Source organism: Ursus maritimus, unplaced genomic scaffold (genome assembly GCF_017311325.1).
Source record: "Ursus maritimus isolate PB19 unplaced genomic scaffold, ASM1731132v1 scaffold_12, whole genome shotgun sequence".
NCBI lineage: Eukaryota > Metazoa > Chordata > Mammalia > Carnivora > Ursidae > Ursus > Ursus maritimus.
In genome coordinates, this window is record NW_024423564.1 from 3,164,327 (window position 1) to 3,188,459 (window position 24,133).

General features: G+C 48.7%; 4 protein-coding genes across 6 annotated transcripts; 2 read left to right on the forward strand and 2 right to left on the reverse strand.

Annotated features, from left to right (window-relative positions):
- Nucleotide 1: 1 nt before the first annotated feature.
- LOC103667570 (histone H2A type 2-A) lies at nt 2-23,371 on the reverse strand. Of its 3 annotated transcripts, none has more exons than XM_040626813.1 (2): nt 23,033-23,371; nt 2-248 (listed from the first exon to the last, which is right to left on the reverse strand). In XM_040626813.1, the coding sequence occupies exons 1-2, from the start codon at nt 23,219-23,221 to the stop codon at nt 48-50; spliced, it is 390 nt and encodes a 129-aa protein (XP_040482747.1). In that variant the 5' UTR covers nt 23,222-23,371; the 3' UTR covers nt 2-47. The 3 variants fall into 3 exon arrangements, with proteins under 3 accessions (XP_040482747.1, XP_040482746.1, XP_008693967.1); XM_040626812.1 differs by having other exon boundaries at nt 2-161; nt 22,946-23,371; XM_008695745.2 differs by lacking the exon at nt 2-248 and having other exon boundaries at nt 22,720-23,306.
- On the forward strand, nt 718-1,220 carry LOC103667572 (histone H2B type 2-E). Its single transcript, XM_040626816.1, has one exon. The coding sequence runs from the start codon at nt 756-758 to the stop codon at nt 1,134-1,136; it is 381 nt and encodes a 126-aa protein (XP_040482750.1). The 5' UTR covers nt 718-755; the 3' UTR covers nt 1,137-1,220.
- LOC103667571 (histone H3) lies at nt 21,265-21,813 on the reverse strand. The gene has a single exon (XM_008695746.2). It carries the CDS (start codon nt 21,722-21,724, stop codon nt 21,314-21,316), a length of 411 nt encoding a protein of 136 aa, XP_008693968.1. The 5' UTR covers nt 21,725-21,813; the 3' UTR covers nt 21,265-21,313.
- A 112-nt stretch (nt 23,372-23,483) lies between the features above and the next one.
- Nucleotides 23,484-24,133, forward strand: LOC121102015 (histone H2B type 2-E). Its single transcript, XM_040626815.1, has one exon. The coding sequence runs from the start codon at nt 23,582-23,584 to the stop codon at nt 23,960-23,962; it is 381 nt and encodes a 126-aa protein (XP_040482749.1). The 5' UTR covers nt 23,484-23,581; the 3' UTR covers nt 23,963-24,133.

The window sequence follows — 24,133 nt, forward strand, 5'->3', positions numbered from 1 at the left end:
CTTGGGTGGCTCTAAAAAGAGCCTTTGGTCTTTGGCTTGTCAGGGTTTTATTTACTTTTGGCTTTGTGGCTTTCAGTTTTCTTTGGTAAGAGAACGGCCTGGATGTTGGGCAGAACGCCACCCTGGGCGATGGTGACTTTGCCCAACAGCTTGTTCAGCTCCTCGTCGTTGCGGATGGCCAGCTGGAGGTGGCGGGGGATGATGCGCGTCTTCTTGTTGTCGCGGGCCGCGTTCCCCGCCAGCTCCAGGGAGAGGTCCCCCACCCCCGCCGCCATGTACACCGGCGCGCCGGCCCCCACCCGCTCGGCGTAGTTGCCTTTGCGCAGCAGGCGGTGCACTCGGCCCACCGGGAACTGCAGACCAGCGCGGGACGACCGCGACTTGGCCTTGGCGCGGGCCTTGCCTCCCTGCTTCCCACGCCCTGACATGATTGAAAGTGAGGCAAAAACACCTACAGCTCAGAACCTCACGACAAAACAGGATTGAAAGCTCAGCGATTGAAAAGCCTTTATAAGCTTTGCTAGGGGTGGGGTCAGGAACGGGTTTTTCATTGGTCCTAAATTGGCTCCAGAACTGGCCAATGAGGCTAAGAGTAGGTGCTGTGACGTAGTTATTACTGATAACGCAAGGTCCCTACAAGGCCCAATGGAAACGAAGGGCTTTTGGAGCCCTAATTTGCATACGATGGTTATAAAAGGATCAGGCCCGCCCATTCTCGCACTTCTTTTCTTTGCTAACGCGTATGGTGTTCTACGATGCCTGAGCCGGCAAAATCCGCTCCCGCGCCCAAGAAGGGCTCGAAAAAGGCTGTCACCAAAGCCCAGAAGAAGGACGGCAAGAAGCGCAAGCGCAGCCGCAAGGAGAGTTACTCCATCTACGTGTACAAGGTGCTCAAGCAGGTGCACCCCGACACCGGCATCTCGTCCAAGGCCATGGGCATCATGAACTCCTTCGTCAACGACATCTTCGAGCGCATCGCCGGCGAGGCTTCCCGCCTGGCGCATTACAACAAGCGCTCGACCATCACGTCCCGGGAGATCCAGACGGCCGTGCGCCTGCTGCTGCCCGGCGAGCTGGCCAAGCACGCCGTGTCCGAGGGCACCAAGGCGGTCACCAAGTACACCAGCTCCAAGTGAGTCCCTGCTGGGACACGGCGCTCGCATGAGTCGCCGGCCGCTTGACTCCAAAGGCTCTTTTCAGAGCCACCCACCTAATCACGAGAAAAGAGCTTTGTTCACTTACTTTACCCTCACTTGCTTTCACAAGTCACTTGTGAAAGGTCATGAAAGATGGCTTACGTAGCTTTTTAAGCCTTTCCAACTTGAGAGTCCTGGCGCGTGACTGGCTTTGCTTTTTAAACTAGGGCGCGTCTTAACCCCTTAACTGTGCTTCTTAGTTTTTTTATACGTCCTTTCGAATTAGGATGTTGAAAATTCGCTTCTCCTCACCTTCCGTCCCCAGACTATTGTGTCCTGGTGACCGTTGGGTGTCTGTTTCATCGGTATTCTAAAACGAACGGATTTCGGTCATTCTCACTCAAGGGAGGACCCCAGGACAACTAAGCCCGGGTCCCGGGAACATTGCGTCAGAGCCCTGAAGAATTCTGAGCGTTGGGCAGCTGCCTGGGTGCCCAGTCACCGCTTCTGCCCTGCGGGGCGGCCTCCTGTGGACACCAGCGCTCTGGGCGCCGAGGGTGGAGCCTTCGCTGCCGGGTCCCAGCCTTGCCCTGATTGGACGACACGCATATTCAAACTCACGCGCCCGCTTCGGAATTCCGAGATTCCGGCTCCCGCCGCTCGCTTCGGGGCTTTGAAATCCCTATTCTTTCTCGGTTTGTGGATCGTTTTTGCATTTAATTCTCCCTTGGAACGCCCCGGCCTTGGGTCACCGCGAGGCGCTGGTCGTTTAGGTCTGGGCTCAAAAAGTCACCTCTCACAGACCTTCCCAAGTCCCGCTCAGGAATTTGCGTCTCTCGTTCCTGCCTATCATCTGGTCTCATTGTTTTCTCTTCCTCCTAGCAGCTGTCAGAAATTGTCTGGTTCGTTTATTTTCTTATTTATGGTCTTTCTCCTCAAGCCCTTAACAGAGGCTTTGCTGGTCTGGTTTTCTGTTACAGTCAACGCCAGTCTGCCTGGCGCATAGCGGACACTTAAATACTTACTGAATTAAAATTTGTCGAATTAATTTTCCCACGCCATCCCTTTCTTAAATCGCTTCCGTGGCTGGGTGCGTGCTGTTCATTTCCATTAGACACGTGTGAAAACATGAAAACGGAAATGTTTTTGGAGTTCTGGCCAAGTCAGTCCGGGGTCACTTGAGGGCAAGAGCTCTGAGGAGGCCCGGGTTAAGATTCCTTTTGCACACCAAAACGGAGGTGGCGGTGGTTGGTTTTCCCTTTATGTTTCTTATTATAGTGTAACCTCTTTTGGATTTTCATTAAATTCAGAGCATTGGTCACTGGAAAGATCCTTTTCCCATCTCCTTTTCTGACACCCACCATCTGCATCCTGATCCTCTGTTCCCCACGCAGATGAGCTTTTAATTTACACTCACCTTGTCACTTATCAAGAGGCCCTGAAAAGATAGACCCTGTGAGACAGGCAAGGTTAAATAACCTCTTTTACAAAGGAGGTTGAGAAAAGCAAAGGGATTGGTTCACCGCTCATGCAGCTAACATTGTCCACCTTTGTATCCTCACACATGCAGACAATTGCATTTTAATTTTATTTTGTGTAATTACAGAATGTTCACTCTTTCTGTCCAAGCCTTGATTTTGCTGATGGTCTGATCAGTTATTCAACTCTGCTTTTGACTGAGGAGTCCTGGAATTGATCCTAAGGGCTTCATGAATCCAGATGGACTCCAGACATTATCATAAACTGAATTAATCTTTTGTTTCCTACATGTGCGTTTTCAAATGTGTGTAGATGCTGTTGTTATTAATAAAATTACCGATTAATTTAAAAGCTTGGCTGGATTCTTATTATTTGCAATATATTTTCTCATTAAACGAAGTTAACAGATACAACCACCGCTGGGTCTGTGGAAAAGCTGGTTGCCTCTGATTTGGAGGATGAATATTTATAAGCCATTGGCCAAACTTAGTTTATCCAGGAGGTGCACTGGGGCTGAAGTAGCTTGTTATGAGGACACAGTTAATGCCTAGTCACTTAAAAAGACATGACCACAGGGACACCTGGGTGGCTCAGTCAGTTAAGCGTCTGCCTTCGGCTCTGGTCATGATCCCAGGGTCCTGTTCAGTGGGGAGACTGCTTCTCCCTCTCCCTCTGCTGCTCCCCCTGCTTGTGCTCTCTCTCTCTCTGACAAATTTTTAAAAATCTTTAAAAAAATAATAAAAAGATAAAAAATAAAAAGACATGACAACAAATAAGAAGCATTATAAGGAAGATAGAAGAAATAAGGGTGCCTGGGTGGCTCAGTCGGTGGAACGTCTGACTCTTGATTTCTGCTCAGGTCATGATGTCAGGGTTTGTGAGATCAAGCCCAGTATGCCCAACGCAGAGCCTGCTTAAGATTCTCTCTCTGTCTCCCTTTCCCTCTGCCCTTCTCACTGGCCCGTAAAAAAAAAAAAAAAAAAAAAAAGGCTTGATATTCAAAGCTCTCCAAAATCTGCCTCTTCCTCCTTTTATAGCTCTGTTTCCTACTGCTCTCCTATAGGGTTACATAGGTTTTCTGCTCTCCTTTAAAGGGTCTGCTCACCTTCCAGTAAACCCATTTGCTCAGGTCTAGACTGGACTGCCCCTTCCTTCTGGCTTGGCCAGAGCTTTCTTTCAAGCCAAAGCCATATCTTCCAGCTCAAATGACCCTCTTCCTTCATTTCTCTACCGTACCCACCTGTACTTTTTTTTTTAACTTTATTATGTTATAATTGGCATACAATAAGCTGCACATGTTTAAAGTATAATTTGCTAAGTTTTGACATACATACCTGTATATCAATGAAAACATCACTACACTCAAAATAATGAACATATCCATCACCCCACCCCAGAGTTGCCTAGCGCCCCTTCATAATTCTTCCCTCTGTTCCCTTTACCAATGTCCTCCTTTGCCCGCATCCCTGCCCTCAGGCAACCGCTGTTTTGCTTATGACATTAGAGATAGTTTGCATTTTCTAAAGCTTTATATAAATGGAATTGTACAGAGTGTGTCGTTTGTGTCTGACTTCTTTCACTCAAATTCTTTTTTTTTCTTTTTTTAAGAGATTTTATTGACCCCGGGATCATGATTTGAGCCCAAGGCAGATGCTTAACTGACTGAGCCACCCAGGTGCCCCCCATTCAATTGTTGATGGATGATTGGGCTCCTGTCCTTCCACTTTTTAATGCGCTCCAATTTTGTGTCATGATAGTTCCACAGATGAACACGATAAACTTTTTGCCCTCAGTTGGGAAGGAACTCAGACGGGCGTGGGACCTGTACACAAATACCTCTTCTATTCAAGTGCGAGAAAGTGTTAGGGTTACACCTACCTTCTCCTAGGCTCACACCTCTCAAATCCATTCTATCTGCTGCTAGAGTAACCTTCCAAGCACAGATCTGATCTCATCACCCACCTGCTTATAAACCTCCAGTGGCCTGCCTCACTGCCTCAGTTTGGCCTTCAAAAGAAAAATAAATAAATAAAACAAAAAACGTAAAACCTTATCAACAATTCTTATACATATTTGGCTTCGCCGTGTGGTCTGGGGAGCCCTGCTCCTTTGAGAGGGAGGCTAACATACCTCACAATATGGCTAATCAGAAAATCTGGCGCAGAGAGTAAGCCTGAGGGCCAGCTCTGTTTAGGGCTCAGTAAGTGACCCTAAACCGGGAGACTGTCCCTGTGCCTGGGGAGACTAGGTTTAATCATTCACATGGGTGATGAAAAATCTCTATCTACTAAGTTCGTAAATGTTTTAAGTAATCTATTGATATTATTAAGTTCTATAAGAAAGGATCTCTAGGACCATTCCTCTTCTCTGACTCCTGAGCATTGCTAGGTATGATATCATTACTTCATTTTTTCATTCAGTAATTTGTTCAGTATCTGTTAGATATCAGGGAATCTGCCGGGCAGTGAGGATACAAGGTTCAACAGAACAGAGTGGCTTCTGCCTTCCTGGACTTTTAGTGGCTAGTAGGGAGGTCAGATACTAAAGCAGTGACTATAATAAAGTGTGACAAGTGTTAGGGTGGGATAAGTGGCGACACAGAGCGTGTAACGGGGGGGAGGCCTAACTTGACATTGGTGTGGGTGAGGAAGGCCTCTGGGAGGAAGGGGCTTTAGGATGAGACCTGCGGTGGATGGGAAGGGAGAGTGGTCCAGGCAGGGGGTGGCACGGGCAAAGACCTGGAGGAGAGCAAAAGACAGCAGGCCCAGAGAGGTAGGAGGACCTGCAAGAAGTCTAATGTGGGCGGTGTTTAGAGGACACAGAGGAGAGTGCGGTAACAGGAGGTGACACGTAGGCAGAACCGGACCTTGCCAGATTAGACCAGACAGATGGAAACAAACTTTAGAGAACCCAATTAGCTTCTAGGCTAACGTGACTATGGAGACAGAATGAAGCCGAATGTCATTGAAAAACAGAAAACTCAGTCTCAGAGCCACAGGCTCTATGTCCATTCAAGAACCTTCTGGGGCCGATGGCACCTCGATCCTCAAATGAGTATCCAGTCACTGCAATGGGGCTTCCCTTACGGCAGAAATGGCTGCATCAGGCCTTCCAGGCTGATACCAGCCACCACGGTGCTGGGAGGGGACCATGAGATTCCAAGGGGACCGTGAGATTCATAGTTGGTCAAATGTAAAGGTTTGCTAATGCCCAGTGCTGATTAGGGCTAAAGAAATGGGATAGTCTTACACACTACTAGTGGGAGAAGAACGTGGTGCAAATGTTTCAGTGGGTAACGTGACAATAATTAACAATAACTATCACAATTCCCTTTTCATATACAAATACAAAACAAAAGCGCCTAAACAAAATACTCTAAGATATTCATGCAGGGATGGTAGATCGCAAATTTTTATAAAAAATGTATTTTTAATTCTTGATAATTGAGAAATTAAAACATATACACACAAGGCAAGGTATCCGTTATCCAACTTTATCAGTTATCAAACTTGAGTGTCCATCCTGTATCATTTTGAAGCAGATCCCAGAAACCATATTATTTCATCCATAAATATTTCTTTGCGTATCTCTAAACGATAAGGACCGCAATACCAAGTCACATCAAAAATAATTAACAATACTTCCTTAATTCATCAAATACCAAGCTGGTGTTAAAATTAATCTACATGTCACAGCTTTAAAAAATACTTTGTTTGGGGGCGCCTGGGTGGCACAGCGGTTAAGCGTCTGCCTTTGACTCAGGGCGTGATCCCGGCGTGCTGGGATCGAGCCCCACATCAGGCTCCTCCGCTATGAGCCTGCTTCTTCCTCTCCCACTCCCCCTGCTTGTGTTCCCTCTCTCGCTGGTTGTCTCTATCTCTGTCAAATAAATAAATAAAATCTTTAAAAAAAAAATACTTTGTTTGAATCTGAATCCAAATTAGTTCTATACATAATGGTTAGTTGACATGTCTTTCAACTCTAATATGTGTTTGCCATTCATCTCTTTCTTTTCTTATAATTTCTTTGTTGAAGAGACTGCGTTGTTTTTCCTGCGGCGTTTCCCACTGGGATGTTGCTGACGGCTTCGCTGGGGTGGGCTTCACCATGATGGCTGCCCCTCTGCGTCTCCCCGAGAGAACGGTGGAATAAAGGGAGGCTTGACTAGGTTCAGGTTCACTTTTTCACTCCCTGGCAAGACTGTTACATAAGTGGTGCTGTTTTTTTTTTTCTTTCTATCGGGAGACACACAATGTCTGATTGCTTCCCTTTTTGTGATAACATCTGCTGATGCTTAATGCTGAGATCTTTAGTTCACGAGGGGCTGCAAAATGATATTCTGGCACTCTTTAATTTATTAGCTAGAATGCTTCCATAAAGAGAAAGCAGTATTATTTTTAATATTAAACACTTAGAAACTACTTAAATATCTATTAGTGGGTGAAAAGAAAGTGATGGGGTCCCTTTTGATGTAAATTAAAAAGGGTGCATGTGTATTGGTGTGTATGCGTGCGGACACGAATGAAACATTTTTCTGGAATTTCACATAATAAAACAAATAAGAGTGGCTACTGATAAGTGTATTTAACTTCTTTTTCTTTTTTTAAGATCTTACTCATTTATTTGTAAGAGAGAGAGAACAAGCAGGGGGAGCAGCAGGCAGAGGGAGAGGCAGACTCCCCTACCAAGCAAGGAACCCCATGCGGGACTCGACCCCAGAACTCCAAGATCATGACCTGAGCAGAAGGCAGATGCTTAACCCACTGAGCCACCCAGGCATCAACCACCCAGGGTTCAAGAGTGGCTACTGATAAAGAGAAGTTTGGTTAGGCCTGAAGGAGGCTTTTACTTTTTCTTTATGTCTTTCAATATCATTTGAATTTTTGATCAATGTATGCTTGAAATCATTGTCAGCAAAGGTTATTTGGGCAGTGGGGTTATTGCCCTTAAAGAAAAGAAAAGCCCCAGTGCTGTGAGAATATTTTTGGTAAAAATAATATGTTTCAAATACCTATCCTACTTCTTGGCACCTAGTACACCCTCAGTTCATTTTAATTAATTCTGAAATACAGTTAAAAAAATCTTCAACAAGATTTTCAACAAGATTTCTTCAACAAGAAAAATCTTCAACCAGAGCTCAACCCAGACAGCAGCAATGGACCCCAGGCGCTCCTGGGGTTTACGTGCGGACTCCGGCGCAGGGACTGGGACTTCGCTAGTCCCAATCTGATGAAAAATACAATCACTTAAAAAATTGTGAACATTGGGGTGCCTGGGTGGCTCAGTCGGTTAAGCGTCTGCCTTTGGCTCCGGTCATGATCCCCAGGGTCCTAGGATCGAGTCCTGTATCAGGATCCCTGCTCAGCAGGGAGCCTGCTTCTCTCTCTGCCCCTCCCCCTGCTTATGCACACTTGCTCTATTTCTCACTCTCTGTCGAATAAATAAATAAAATCTTTAAAAAAAAAAGCAATATGCCTTTTAAAAAAATTGTGAACATCAACTTTAAAAGAGTTAAGCTCCGAAGTGATTTTCCTGACTAGTCAACTCCGCTGATGAGGTCCCGGTGAGAGATTTGGTCCTCAGCCAGCCCAGGAGAGCCAGTCAGCCTCCTCAAGGAGGACTGGGTCACAGAGGGGTGTGAAATTAGGAGGAGAGTATGAAGAGCTGGCTCTGGACAGTTGCTGTGGGTTACTGGGCAAGTCAAGGGCAATATTTGGGGAAGGTTATTCTGACCTTCTTATCTTTGTTCTGACTGAGACATGCACGATAAATGGATGTTCCTAAATTTTACTCATGTTTTTCTAAAATTTGCAAATCACACATACTCTGAGGATCTGTTACTGTGTTTGCTGTATACGCTTAGTGGAACCATTGCCCCCTTTTCTTATTTATTATTCCTTTGTTTTATTCATTCTTTACTCCCTTGCAGACAATCGTTCTAGTTTTCCTCCTCTGTGTTCTTGCAAAAAGAGTATTGTTTTCTGGGCATTAAAAATAATTACCCTTGCATACCGTATATTTCATTTATATGGCATTTTGAAATAACACAACTACGGAGATGAATAGATTGATGGTTTCCAGGCAATGCGGGGGAGATGGGAGGTGGCTGGAAAGATACTGGGAAGTTCTTTTGGGATGACTGAACAGGCCTGCATCTTGATTGTGGTGGTGGTTATGCAAGTTTACACATGGACTAAAATTGCGTAGAATTACATGCACACACGCACAGGAACGCAGGTTAAAAGACTTGTGAGCAGTAATTAAGGCCTGTATATTAGTTAGCAATAATGCACTGACATCAATCTCCTGGTTTTGATATCGTATTACAGATATATAACATATCACCATTGGGAGAAGCGAGTGAAGAGCACTCTTTGTACTATTTTGGCAAATCCTGTGAGTCTATTATTATTATTATTACAAAACAAAAACTAAAAAGCTGCAGAACATGCTTGACTACTAACTAAACATGCCAGGCTCAAGTAGAATGGCATATATACTTTTTCTACTGCTTACATATTCTTTCTTGGTGCCAGACGATGTTTTAAACACTGTACATGGATTAACTCCGTTTATCCTCCGAAGCATCATTATTTCCACTGTACAGATGTGGAGATGGAATCCCAGAGAGGCTAAGTAACCTGGTTCAGTCACATGGTCAGGAAGTGGCCGAGCCAGGATTAAAGGCCAGAGTCTCCTTTCATTCATCACACTGTACCGCTAAGCCAAAGAAGCAAGACAGCGACGCAGCACGTACGGCGCTCGCATTTCAAACAATATTAGAAATAAACAAAAACGTAGGAATGCTGAAATAAATTATAGCAACTCTAAGAAAAAAAAAAAAATCCTATCTTAATCAAGCCACAACCACCACTTGGTCTAACAAGCCAAGTTTATTGACTAGTTTTCAAAGAGGGAGAACGCATATGGAAGAAACTGATGGGTCTCAGCAAATAAAGGAAAAAATAGAATTAATATAGGTTGTGGGGAAGCCTGGAGGGTAGAGTTCCGATGGGCTTAAAGCATAGCAGGGCTGTGTGAAAGGACGGACATCAAGATTAGGCTTTGAAGTGTGTCCAGGATCCTGTTTCCGTGGAAACCACAAAGTTAAGAGAAAGGTGGAATGTTGTGTTTAGAAACCTCTTATTGTAGATTTGTACCTGGGTTGACAACCAAGGCTCATTCTCTGTGTCAAAGTGATTTGGGTCCTCTCGGCAGGAGGGGGATGTTTCATTCTTGCTGGTATGCTTTCAAACAGCGAAGGTTCTGGTCGTCTATGATTTTTAGAACAGGTTTCTCAGTGAATAAGAGAAGCAGTGGTCACTCAAAGAAGGGATCGTGACTCGACAGCTGCAGCACGTCCTTGGGAGGGATGTTTCCTGCTAGTTCTTCGGCTAGCTAGATCTCTGTTTTCCCAGCCTGGTGAATAGCAGACCGTGGTTTTACTTTCTCGGTTCTAGTTAATTTCTACTTTCTGAGAATGTACATAAGTGGGATCATATTTATATCTTATTCTATGTTTTACTTTCTCCCTTTTCTAACCTTATTTTAAAAATTGGCCTTTCCTGCTCAACTCCCACAAAGCTCAACCCGCATCTCTGCTGTGTTGTGATGTGAACATTTAACGTTGTTGAATGTGCTGCATTAAACTTCACCATGAGCCAACATCACGCTTCAGCTCCTCACTCTGAGTGACAAACACCCAGGTTTGCTCCACTTCCCCATCACAAAAAATGCTGCAAGCAACATCGCCGTACATTTCCCTTATGGATCTATGTAAGAATATCTTTTGGATAAAAATCCAGGAACACAACTCTGGTTATTAGGATCTGATTATTCTTTTTTTAAAAAAATATTTTTTTAATTTATTTTAGAGAGAGAGGGTGAGTGAGTGAGAGGGGGAAGGGCAGAGGGAGATGGAGAGAATCCCAAGCAGACTCCCCACTGAGCATAGAGATCGCAGGGCTCAGTCTCACCACCTTGAGATCATGACCTGAGCTGAAATCAAGAGTCCAATGCTCAACCAACTGAGCCACCCAGAAGCCCCCGATCTGTTTATTCTTTTTTTTTTTTTAAGATTTTATTTATTTATTTGACAGAGCTAGAGACAGCCAGCGAGAGAGGGAACACAAGCAGGGGGAGTGGGAGAGGAAGAAGCAGGCTCCCAGCAGAGGAGCCTGATGCGGGGCTCGATCCCAGAACGCCGGGATCACGCCCTGAGCCGAAGGCAGACGCTTAACGACTGCGCCACCCAGGCGCCCCGGGATCTGTTTAGTCTTAACTGAGTGAAGGCTCCCCTGCAGAATAGTCGTCCCAGACTTCCAGTACCATGGCATCAGCACGCCTCTGAGCCCACTGCCAGGCCAGCCCTTGGGTCATCCAACTTTCTGAGTTTTTCCACTCCCTCTGGTGTTAAGTGATACCTCATTGTTTTCATTTTTGTTTCTTTGATTGTTAATGAGTTCAAGCATCTTTACAGGAGTTTGATAGCTTTTGTGTTTGTTCTCCTGTATATTGCCTATTCGTATCCTTTGCTCCAACATTGTTTATAGAATAAAACCTAGCCCCTCCCTAGTTTGTCACTGAGTCACTGGTACTAAAAGCTCACTTTTTTTTTTTTAATCAGTTTCCACGCCCAACATGGGGCTCAAACTCACAACCCCGAAATCAAGAGTCACATGCTTAGGGGCGCCTGGGTGGTTCAGTCAGTTAAGCAGCCAACTCTTGATTTCGGCTCAGGTCATGATCTCAGGGCTCTGGGATGGAGCCCTGCTGCAGACTCTGCGCTCGGCGGGGAGCCTGCTTCGGGATTCTGTTTCTCCCTCTGCCCGTCCTGCTTTCTCTCTCAGACTCTCTCTCTAATAAATAACTAAATCTTTAAAAAAAAAAAAAAAGATCCCGTCGCATTCTCCAGTGACTGAGCCAGCCAGGTGCCCCTAAAGCCTCCCTTCTCATCACGGTCCTTCGCCCGTGCTACCTGGGGCCCCACAACAGTTCTTCTGTCTTTGTTTTTACCATCTCTTCTGCCTGGATTACACCCCCTTCTCCTCGCCCGCAACCTAAACATGTCTCAAATCCTAAATATTCTTTAGAACCCAGCTCAAACTATCACCAACCTTGTTTGCTCAGCTGGAATGAACCTTTCCCTCTCAGCTCCCACACGGCTCGACCTGCATTTCCCTTTGTCATCCACCATAATATGCCTTCTGCTCTAGCTACTGAGATGGGTATCACCGTCCTACGAAGACAGGCACAGGCCATGTGCCAGCACAGAGAGATTCAGGGGGCATGTTTGGAGAAATATTAAGACTTTAAAATTAAGTAAGATGATTTTTACTTTAGTCTTTGTAGTTTCCTCTAGCCAGTGTTTTCCTAACTGTACGCCGTGACCCGTTAGTGGGTTATGAAAGTGATTTACTTGATAGAGATCACCTTTTTACTTTTCCTTCTTAAGAAGCATAAAATAGAGTATATCACAAATAGTATCATTTTGTGAAACTTGTTGCAATTTATACTCCTATGTGAATGTGACTGGAAGGCAATGGCAAATGTATTTCTTACTGTGGGTTGAGGTCAAGAGAGGTCTACTCTACAATAAGAAGGGTCGTAGAACATATTCCCCCAATATATGCTACTTTGGCATATGGACTATTTTGAGCTGTAGGCATTTGAAAAACTGAAAGGACAGACTTTCTCTGACACACACACTTTCTCTGACCCCCCACACCTGCCTCAAGGCAGATCCTCCAAAAGGAACCCAGTTGTCATAAATCTCTTCCCTGGGAATTTCATCAAGCAGGGAAGATTGCCCCTTATCACAGGAGAAGTGGACCCCGCAGCCAGACAAACTTGGTCAGAAACTATCATATCTCCCATGTATTTGTCTAAGGGCCTGTTCATCTTTCCTAAAAGGCGTTTACTCTCCACTAAGAGGCCTCCAGGCCTCCTCCCGTTTCACTATTAAGATGGTATTTAAGTTTGAATTCCAGGCCACCTTGGGGAATTACTTATTTTTTCCTGGGCATCTCCCATGTATCCATGAAGTATGCATGTTAATAAACTTCTGTTTGATTTTCTCTTGTCAGTCTGTCTTTTATTATGGGAGTCTCAACTAAGAATGCAGAAGGGTAGAGGAAAAATTTTCTCTTCCCTACAGTACAAATACTGATATTATTTGTATCTATGTGTTTAGCACATAGTGTGTAGCACTAATACAAAAGAAAAGTAAAACACAAAACCGAGGCTCGGATTCCATCCTGGTCACTTTTTAGCTGGATGACCCATGTTCCCAGGGGTCTCATCTTCACTGGAAATTTCCCTAACTGTGAAACAGGAATGAAACGCCCTACTTGCTTCCCAGGGTTCTTGTGGAATCAAATGAGAGGACATAAGGGAAAGGCTTTTGTAAGTCATGAGACATTCAGGAGCCCAAGTAGTCTTACTTTCTGGGTCACAGTCTAGAAGAATCTCTAGACGCTACCCATCTAGACATCTCTAGATAGAATGTACCAATTGTTTCCTGTGTGTTAGTCTTTCTACACCCTGATTGTGAGTTTCCCAAGGTAAAGATCGAGGACTTGTATCAGTTAGTGTTTATCATAATGAAATGACTAATACTTATTAATGTATTTCCATGTTGAGATTCTGCCCTAAGTCCTGTGCATGGACTGCATTTATCTCATTGTGTCCCCGTGGTCATCCTATGAGGTGTGCACATTTGCTGTCACTATTTTACAGATATTCAAACTGTAACACCGAGCCTTTATTCTAGCTCCATGTCTCTTCTTTTCCAGTTTTTCCCAGGCAAGTGAATCTGGGGGACAGTTGCCTAGTTGCCCAGACAGTTCAGGCCTTCTCCTGGTTACCACAGGCATCTAGCCAAGGGCCACAGACCTCTCCGTGTACTGCCCTGAAGCCTGGAGTTCCCTCAGTGGAGACACAGACTCCCCTCTGGCCCCACACTGTCGGACATGGGGAGTGTTAGTAAAAATGCAATCTGTTCCTCATGGTTTATACTCAGGTATAACCAACAGACAGAAGGGCTTTTTGGAGATGGAGAGTGCAGGGGCACCTAGAGGGGGAAAATCATGGGAAGTCTGGGCCTCCTTCCAGAAGGCCCTCCTGAGAGGCTCTGAGCTCAGCATCCACAGGGGGTTGACTAGTGTCCTCCCAGAAGTCATGTCCAGCTGGAAGCTCAGAATATGACCTTATTTAGAAATAGGGTCTTTGCAGATATAATTAAGGATCTTCAGATGAAATCCTGCTGGATGTAGGGTGATGAGAGAAAAGAGTGGGAAAGCTGGACACAGAGACACGGGGACGAAGGCCATATGAAGACACGGGCAGAAATTGGAGTTTTACTGCTGGAAGCCAAGGATAGCCTAGAGCCGCTAGAAGCTGAAAGAGGCAAGGAAGGATTCTCCCCTAGAAGCTTTGGAGAGAGGATGGCCCCACTGGTGCTTCGATTTCAGAACTGTGAGAGAATAAATTTCGATTGTCTTCAGGTACCAAGTTTGTGGTAATGTGTTATGGCGGCCCCAGGACACTAACACAGGATTCTGACAGCAGTCTGGGTGAGAGCTGTCCCCAGAACAAGAAGAGCTTGCCGCCAGCCCACAGTGAAGCCAGTTGGGGGTCTTCCTGCCCTGGAGTGGCCTCAAGGAGCCCCATAGAGGTCCAGGGCGGGGAAAGGTCGACCACCATCGAGGGGTGCTCAATGCCACTCGTGAAGATGGAAATGCCCTGAGGAACTTGGGGCTGAGCAGGTCAGGGAGGCTGGGTAGGCCCATGGAGGAGCAGTCTGCTTACTGTGGAGCACCATTTCCCATTCCCGATCCCTTCTTTCCTCCTCTGCCATCTTCCTTCCCTCCCCACACCTTTCTCCAAGTACACTTCCTACTCTGCTCCTCATCGCACTTAACTCTCCCTCCCCCCAAATTAAAAGAACCTGGTGTCTTTCACGAATGAAAGGATGGTGTATTTCCTAATCCTGCTTTAACAAATTACCCCAAATTTAGAGGATTAAAATAACACACGTGTATCTCTTACAGTTCTCGAGGTCAGGAGCCTAAAGTGAGTGTTAAGGGGCTACATTCAGTGTCAGATGGACTGATTCCTTCTGGAGGCTTCCTGTCTCTTCCAGCTTCTAGAGGCCGCTGGCATTTCTGGGCTCCTGGCCTCAGCACTCCAATCTCTGCTTCTGTTATTACATCATCTTCCCCCCATGAGGCCTCTTGCCTCTTTCTCATAAGGTCTGTTATGATGATATTTAGGGCCCACCCAGATAATCCAGGATAGTCTCCCTGCCTCCAGGTCCTGAATTTAATCACATCTGTAAAGTCCCTTTGCCATTTAAGGTCACAGATTCACAGGCTGCAGGGATCAGGATGTGGACATCTTGGTGGGGGACTATTCAGTCTACCCACAAATGTGTACCCCTCTCTAAAGCATCTCCCTTGAAGCACTGATGCCATTGAGGGGACTGGTAGTGGTGAACGCTGCCTTCAGCTAAGGTCACCAGAAACTGGCTAATGCTGGGCTTTAGCCATTTGTGGGCAAGGGTTACGGTCCAGAAGCTACCTTCTACCCTCTTCTGGGACCAGCCTGCAGAAAGTTCCTCCCAAGGTGCGGCTAGACCTGCTTCTGACCTGCAAATTCCTGGGAGTCCCCTGAGAGGTGTGTTGTGTGTGTGTGTGGGGGGGGGGGTTAGATACCGGGTGCTGTGTCCTTTTGAGTAATGATTCAGAGGCTAAGGTCTTTAGGTCCCTCATCAGGCATTTCCTGACCGTCTGGGCAGTCAGGATACTGACTTACAGAGATGAATAGGACAAAATGCCCATCCTGAAGGCACTCAGAGTCTGACGGGGAACTGGAAGGGTAAATTAATCCTGGGGGAGCTGCCAACACCAGAGGAGAGTATATGCTTGTTAGAACCTGGGAAGGTGCGGCTGGTCTGAGAAGGAGGAACAGGGGTGGTGGTGGGGGCACATGACAAAAGCTTCGCAGGGCTGAATTTTACAGACTAAACAATAGATCCACAAAGGAGGGGGAACATATCTGGACAGAAGAAAGGGTTATGCCAAGTCATGGGAGGAGTTGCGAATTGCAGACATTGGGTCAGGCAAGAACAAACAAGTGCAGATAGGGGAATGGCTGATGAACACCTAATGAAAAGCCAGGGCAGGTTTGCAATTTAGGAACTGAAAGGGTATTTACCTTTATAACTTTGTTTCAGCTTTTCTGAATCGCTAATAAGAGTATTAAGTTTCTGTCTATTGTTTATTTTGGATCAGCCTCGTGCTGGTCGCTTTATGGGAATTGTTTCCTTAAATGTCTCCAGATACCACCACCAGGCAGGTACCGTTATCCCCATTTTACAGATGAGGAACTGAGGCCTGGTGAGATTAAGCATCTTGCCACAGTGTCATAGGTAGTAAGAGGCAGAGCCAGGCCTCAAACTCAAGCTGTGGCCTTGCACAGAGCCTCTGCTTCTCTGTACTGATCATGACACATGGGCATGCGTTTCATGCTGAGGATAATGGGGTGGGGGAGATGGAAAGAGTGTAAAGCTCAGCTCTGGCACAGGGCGGAAATTTTTTCCCCCTTGATAGTGGTGGAGATGGGTGGCCTGTGGGTAAGCAGGTGGAAAAGAGTCAGTTGAAGCAGCGAGGCCCTCAGTCCTGTACATCGGGAACTTCCTGTTGCTTCCCCTCTCAGCTTCCAGCATGTGCTCTTCACTTGGTGTTTTGTACTTCAGGATGCGAACTTTGGAGTCCCAGCACATTGGCCGGAACCCCTAGCCATGGCCCTCCCTAGCTGGGGAAGCTTAGGCAAAAGCACTGTGAGTTTCCTAGTCTGTAAAATGGTGATAAAACACCCGCCTGCTTGCAGGGTTGTGGTGGTTAAAACAGATGAAGTAAAAGGCTTAGTCGGAAGTGACCGGACTTGAACATGACGAACACAAGTGGTTGTCGTCATTTCTGAATGGCGTGCATAACATGGCCCTGTTGCTACCACCTTTGCCTCCTTGCGACAAATGCTGTCCTGGTGGTCCTCATCGGTCTCCAGCTATCCTGCTGTCTCTTGGCGTTCCCTTCTTCTCCTAGCCCCATCCCTGCTCCGGCTGCCTCAGTCCTCTTCTCTTCTCCCAGACCCCTGGCTAGATCTCATCAAACTCCCCGCCTTCTGTTCGCCTTTATTCCCTTACCCTTCTGCTAAGGGCTTCCCCCAAAGTATCTCCAGCTGAGCCCCTTCACCAAATAGATTAACGTTCTTTACTTCGGTGAATGTGTCCCTCTAAATGGTTAATGGGATTCTCGACATCAACATCAGAAGGGCCTTTAAGCATCTTCTTGGTTCCAAAGGCAGTTTGTTCTCCCTGAATTCTTCACCTTAGTGAAATTTTCCATCATCTCCTAGTTCCTCAGGTCAAGGAGAAGCTCCTTCCTCTCTCCCATTCTCCAAATGCCTATATCACCAAATCTTACCAAATTTACCCTTCTATACTTCCCTCCAATCCATCACTTCATCTCTGTCTTCTCCTAGTCACTGCCATAGCCAAGGCCACCATTAGCTCTGATTAAAGGACCCAAAGTCCAGTAAACCATACCAGTTCCGGGGGACCTGGATAATGCAATTGGTTAAACATCCGACTCTTGGTTTCAGCTCAGGTCATGATCTCAGGGTTGTGAGACTGAGCCCTGTGTCGGACTCTGCACTCAGCACGGAGTCTGCCGGAGTTTCTCCCTCTGCCTCTCTGTCCCATGTGAGCACACGCCCACGCTCTTTCTCTCTAAAATAAATAAATAAATTTTAAAAACAAAAACGAAAAAACCCAATACCAGTTCCATGGCAGACTTTTCCAGGAACCAGGTTGGACATGATGAGACTTTTGTTTGTTTGTTTTCCTTCAAATTTTATGATGAGACTTTTGAAGAGAATATGGATTGCTTCCCCCCCCTTTTTTTTATGACTAGTCTGAGAGTGGGAAATTATTTATGTACCTAAAACAATTAGATTTTGATACTGACATAAAAAAATTTGGGTACTATTTCACCCCAGTTTCTCAAACCAACAAAGACATTCCAAAAGTTTCCTATTAGGCCTAGGAAGTTTGGATTTCACGGAATAGTGGCAGGAACGTCAACTCTGTCTTACTACCAAACAGATGTCAAAGTTGTCACTAAAATGCTTTTGGTAGTTTGGGAAGCCCTTGGAGGCACCGGAGAATTCCTTGTAGTCCTCCCCAAACATGCTCACAGTGAGGATCCGATTCTGTTGCCCTAACCCTGTGGGGCAAATCTCCAAGATGGCTGCTGATGGGTAAGGCAGCAGTGTCCTGCCAATACCTGACCATCTGCTGGGTGAGAAAGATAGGGTTAATAGGCCCCACTTCCTCAGAAAGTGAGCTTGCATACACCTGTTTGCACTGCCTATGGTTTGCTGGCCCTATGTGAGGGCAGCGGGCTCAGTGAGGCTGAGGAGAGAACCCTTGCATTGTCAAGACCCAGACCTGCTGTTGTGTCTCACCTTTCACAGGAAACCAGTTAAGACCAACCAGGGAGGGCCTCCACTGTCCAATACCAGTGAGGGACCAGGTCCTAAGTCCCCAGTGCTCTTCATCTTCTGCTTTCATTGTTTTCCTTCCACACCGTGTAATCTTTGAGTTTAGTGAGTGAGCATGTCACTGTTGTGGTGGGAGGAAGAGAAGTGGGTAGAAATGTGAGGAGAGGGTTGAAGGCAGATCCTAGCCATTCCCACTAAGCTAGTTACCCCTAGCTTAGCCATGGCAGATGCACGCAGGCTGTCCTCCAATCTCAAGGCCACGGGCAGGTCTTGGATATCTTTGGTATTTTAGGTTGTTGGTATCTTGCTTTTGAATCGGATTTAGTATCAGTTCAAGGCATATGATCCTGGGAAGGAAGGGCCCCGACATGGAAACCCGCATGCTCAGGCGTCTGCTCAGACACTAGTGACTCTGACACTCTGGGAAGTAATTCTTCCTCTGAGAACTTCAGGCTACACCTTTGAAAACAGATTTCAATGGATGAGATGCTGGGTGCAAAGGTGTCATCCCTGCACAGCTCTAAGTCACTGCTGCTTCTACTTATAAATAAGCCACAGAGGAGCAGGGAATGAGGCCCTGGGTAGAGACCATGGAGCCTGTATTGATCTCCTAGGGCTGCCCTAACATAATACCACAGACTGGGGGGCTCAAGCAACAGAAATTTATTTACTCACAGTTCTAGATGTTGGAGGTCTAAGATCTCTCTGTCATCAGGTTTGGTTTCTTCTGAGTCTTCTCCTCAGCTTGCAATGGCTGCCTTCTCACCGTGGCCTCTTAAGGTTGTCCCTCTGTGCTGGCTGTGTCCTGATCTCCTCTTCTTTTGTTTTCTTAAAGATTGATTTATTTATTTGAGAGAGAGAGAGAGCACGCACACCTGCGAGAGCAGGGGAGGGGCAGAGGGAGAGGAAAAGAATCTCAAACAGACTCCCTGCTGAGCGCAGAGCTGCCTCACAGCCCTGAGATCATGACCTGAGTCAAAACCAAGAGTCTGACGCCTGATTGAGACACCCAGATGCCCCCTGATCTCCTCTTATAAAAAAGACACTACTCATATTGGATTAGGGCACATCCTAATGACATTTTACTTAATTGTTTATATAAATATTTTATTTATTTCCTTGACAGAGAAGTACAAGCAGGGGGAGTAGGACAGGGAGAAGAAGGCTCTCTGCTCAGCAGGGAGACCGATGTGGGACTCTATCCTAGGACCCTGGGATCATGACCTGAGCCGAAGCAGACCCTTAACCGACTGAGCCACCCAGGCGCCCTTCTAATGACATTTTAACTTAAATGCCTCTTTAAAAGCCCTATATGGGCTTTAAATAGTCACATTCTGAGGTACTAGGAGTTAGAGCTTCATCATAGGAATTTGGGGGAGGGGCGGGGGACACACAATTCAGTTCATAACAGGGCCTACTCTGAAAATCTCTGAGTCTGGGGCTGAAAACTAGGGAATTCCCCCCACACACCCCTTCCTCCCTCAGGAACAGCTACAGTCCACACTGCTCTCTCCCCTTCCCCCCTACAACTCCTTGCAAAGGGCAAAAAGTTTTCGAAAGTATTTCTGCCTCAGTTCCTGTTCCCCTCAGTGAATGTTCATCTATCTCTGTAATGGCTTTATCTGTGAACAAAAACACAAACTCTGCCCTCTTCCAGGCGCAGATAAATGGTGTTCAAAGCTAAGAAGATGTGTCACCCACACACTTGCTGGTGAGTCTTGTGCAGTACCCGTTTTCCAAGGTCCTGCCCCACTCTTCTAGTTAAACCGACTCATTTCTAAGTCACCAAGAGGCCTTAAAACTTCCACTTTCATCTGGTGTACGAATCGCCCCTCTGAGATAAACGCAAGTCTCTGCCCTCACAGATTCTGCGGCAGACAAACGTAACCAAGGGAGGGGAGGAGCTGGGCATGTTGTGCCTTCCATTGGGTCCTGCCGCCCAAGAGCTTGAACTATGAGCGCCCCGCGCTGGATAAAGAACTCTTCTACTACCTGCATAAAGCTTTGTCTCAGTATCTGGGCTTGTTCTCCTGGAAGAACAGTCTCCTGCTGCGGACGTGAGCAGGTAAGGGTACCAACAGGCAGAGCTCCCGGGAGTGGCCTTGCTTAAGGCGGCCTTCGAACCTTCCCGCTGCTGCTGCTCTGACGAACCCACAGGAACTGTCATAACTGAATGCGGGGCTACAGAAGCCGGGCCCTTTGTCCTCCGGTCCATTCCTGCCTGGAGCTGCCCATACTACCTGCCTTAAGGTTCATTGGCATTAGAAGGGGGGGGAGGCAAATTTGGGGGAAATGAAAATATAAAGGACTTAAAGACCTCGGGGAAAGTCGCTCAGGCGCACGAGACCTTTGACAAATGGGTGGAGTAAAGGGATGAGTGACACACGCTAAATAAATCCCGCTGGCCTGAGAAGCCTGGGCATTACTGACATCCAACCCACAGGCAAAGCTCGGGAATCCCGAACTTGACCCGGCAGAGGTCGGGCGACGCGAAGGTGGCGATTTCCCTCCCCAGCCGGAACGCCGCGCCATTCCGCTCCCCGCGAACTTTCTTAAAAAGCCAGCCGGGGAGCGCCTGGGTGGTACAGCGGTTAAGCGTCTGCCTTCGGCTCAGGGCGTGATCCCGGCGTTATGGGATCGAGCCCCACATCAGGCTACTAGGCTAGGAGCCTGCTTCTTCCTCTCCCACTCCCCCTGCTTGTGTTCCCTCTCTCGCTGGCTATCTCTGTCAAATAAAATCTTAAAAAAAAAAAAAAAAAAAGCCAGCCGGGGCGCGCTCGGGACGCCTCGCCGCCTCTCGAGGCCGTAAGCCCCTCCTCTCCTTACAGTTGACGACCCTGGGTCACGGTGGAGCCCATAAAAACGCCCCTCACCCCAGAGGGGCTCGAAGAGTAAAGCGAGCACGCACGGCCGTCTCCGGGGGTCCTGGCGGCCCCGGACAAGGAAGCCAGCCAACTGGGCAACCTAGACACGGCGCGTGGCCTCTACCCGCTCTAACGTCCACCCTCCCGCCATAGGGGAGCGTCCGCCGAGAAAGAGCCGACGACTAAGTGGCACAGCTTCTTCCGCGTGCTGCTGTGGGTGGCTCTGAAAAGAGCCTTTGGATAGGATGGAACCTCGAGCCGAGCGCTCACTTAAGCCCGCTCCCCGCGGATGCGGCGAGCCAGCTGGATGTCCTTCGGCATGATGGTGACGCGCTTGGCGTGGATGGCGCACAGGTTCGTGTCCTCGAACAGCCCCACCAGGTAGGCCTCGCTCGCCTCCTGCAGCGCCATCACGGCCGAGCTCTGGAAGCGCAGGTCCGTCTTGAAGTCCTGCGCGATCTCGCGCACCAGCCGCTGGAACGGCAGCTTGCGGATCAGCAGCTCGGTGGACTTCTGGTAGCGCCGGATCTCCCGCAGGGCCACGGTGCCCGGCCGGTAGCGGTGCGGCTTCTTCACGCCGCCCGTGGCCGGCGCGCTCTTGCGGGCCGCCTTGGTGGCCAGCTGCTTGCGCGGGGCCTTGCCACCGGTCGACTTGCGGGCGGTCTGCTTTGTGCGAGCCATGGCGAACCAAAACACCAGCTCACCAGCGCAGCAGCAGCGAGAGTAACGGGACCTCCGCCCGCCGCAGCAGTCTTTATAGGCACCGTCTTTTTCCGATTGGGCGGGACAATAATTGAAAGTCCCGCGCTGGCTGTCCATTGGCTGTGACGTCACACGCCCTGGCGTCACCCATTGGCTTGGGCAGAATCCTCCCTAACCCCGCCCACCCGCCTCGCTTTTTCTACTTTCCAGTTTGCCTGCAGTCTTCCGTACCTTGTGTTGCCTTTCTTTTCGGCCGGCGGGGCGGGGGAGGGTCATTTTGGTTCGCGACCGTGTCAGAATGTTGTTCCTCCTCAGCCCTTCCCCCCCCTTAGAACACGGTACCCCCTTCCTTCCCGCGCTGTCTCCCCAATTCAACCTCAATCTTGCGTTTGCCCCCCCCCGCCCCCAAAACGCCTTATTACCTTTTAAGAGCCCCCCCTGGTTCGTCTGACGGACCTTTCTTCCCGCCTGTCGCTGGTTTTCGGATTGGAAGTTTGTCTCACCTCACCCCAAGACCCCCATCCCCACCGCCTCCCGAGCGCGAGATCTCGCCTCCAGAAACCCAAGTGGGGACCTGCGCCTCCGCTGCGAAAGCGGTCCCTCCCTTTTGCTGGACTAAGATAACCCGCTCAGTTAAGCCAAGGACCAGGTCCGCCCCACTCCCCTGCCGGCCGGGGCTGCACGTGTGTGCTGGGCAAAGGCCTCGGGAACTGGGGAAGCTGCGCACTCGGCCCCCACTCCTGAGACGAGGGTCGGGGGCGCCTAACGGTACTTAGCGAATCGGCCGTGGCTGCCCCCAAAGAGGTCTGGCTCCTCCACCTGCCTCGTCAGCCCTAAGGTCTGCGACCCACCAGGCAGAATAAAGATGGTCGAACGCTCAAGGTTCAGAGAGGCGAGCAACGGGGAAGGAGCAACCCCCTCCCCTCCCCGGGGCCCGGCCTACGACGGGCGAAAGGGCAACAGAGAAAACGGACTACTGTAACAACTCTTTTATTTGAGAGAGTGGGTGGCTCTGAAAAGAGCCTTTGATTTCACAGGTGCCCCCTTCGAGACCAGGGCGGGCTGGGCTTCCTGACGCCGGCCTCACTTGCCCTTTGCCTTGTGGTGACTCTCCGTCTTCTTGGGAAGCAACACGGCCTGGATGTTGGGCAGAACGCCGCCCTGGGCGATGGTGACTTTGCCCAACAGCTTGTTCAGCTCCTCGTCGTTGCGGATGGCCAGCTGGAGGTGGCGGGGGATGATGCGCGTCTTCTTGTTGTCGCGGGCCGCGTTCCCCGCCAGCTCCAGGATTTCCGCCGTCAAGTACTCCAGCACCGCCGCCATGTACACCGGCGCGCCCGCCCCCACCCGCTCGGCGTAGTTGCCTTTGCGAAGCAGGCGGTGCACTCGGCCCACCGGGAACTGCAGGCCAGCGCGGGACGACCGCGACTTGGCCTTGGCACGGGCCTTGCCTCCTTGCTTGCCACGACCAGACATGACAGCGACGCTCGCCGCGAACAGCTCCCACTTGCCGACCGAGAAAGTCGCCGCATAGCCCGCCACTTCACCCTTTTATAGGCAGAACCCGGATTGTCTACGGAGCGCCTCCATTGGCTAATGAAGATCGTTGTCCTGACGGCCAATACGGTGGCTCGGCCAGAATCCGCTCATTTACATAATCTCGTCCCCGCGCAGGAGCGCCGCCGAACACGCGCGAATCACGACGCAGCGTAACCAGAGCCTTAATTTGCCTACGGCCTCTTTAAGTACTGAGGCGCTTCCGGTAGCCTGGGCCTCACTGCGCTGTTTGCGTCTGTGGTCCGCTCTTGCTCTTGTCTGCCGCTCGTGCTTCCCGCTATGCCCGAGCCCGCAAAGTCCGCTCCCGCGCCCAAGAAGGGCTCCAAGAAAGCGGTCACCAAAGCCCAGAAGAAGGACGGCAAGAAGCGCAAGCGCAGCCGCAAGGAGAGTTACTCCATCTACGTGTACAAGGTGCTCAAGCAGGTGCACCCCGACACCGGCATCTCGTCCAAGGCCATGGGCATCATGAACTCCTTCGTCAACGACATCTTCGAGCGCATCGCCGGCGAGGCTTCCCGCCTGGCGCATTACAACAAGCGCTCGACCATCACGTCCCGGGAGATCCAGACGGCCGTGCGCCTGCTGCTGCCCGGCGAGCTGGCCAAGCACGCCGTGTCCGAGGGCACCAAGGCGGTCACCAAGTACACCAGCTCCAAGTGAGTCCCTGCCGGGACGCGGCGCTCGAACGGGTCGCTGGCCGCTTCACTCCAAAGGCTCTTTTCAGAGCCACCCATCTTCTCGCTGAAAGAAGCTGTTCGTGTGCTGCGCAATGGTTCCTACTTTTTTTGGTTTCTTTTCTAGTACATTAAATTCATGCTTGTTAAGTTCAAA

What these genes read in the sequence shown, in the direction of transcription:
- LOC103667572 (XM_040626816.1), top strand. Translation starts at nt 756, where the DNA reads ATGCCTGAGCCGGCAAAATCCGCTCCCGCGCCCAAGAAGGGCTCGAAA.
- LOC103667571 (XM_008695746.2), bottom strand. Translation starts at nt 21,724, where the DNA reads ATGGCTCGCACAAAGCAGACCGCCCGCAAGTCGACCGGTGGCAAGGCC.
- LOC103667570 (XM_008695745.2), bottom strand. Translation starts at nt 23,221, where the DNA reads ATGTCTGGTCGTGGCAAGCAAGGAGGCAAGGCCCGTGCCAAGGCCAAG.
- LOC121102015 (XM_040626815.1), top strand. Translation starts at nt 23,582, where the DNA reads ATGCCCGAGCCCGCAAAGTCCGCTCCCGCGCCCAAGAAGGGCTCCAAG.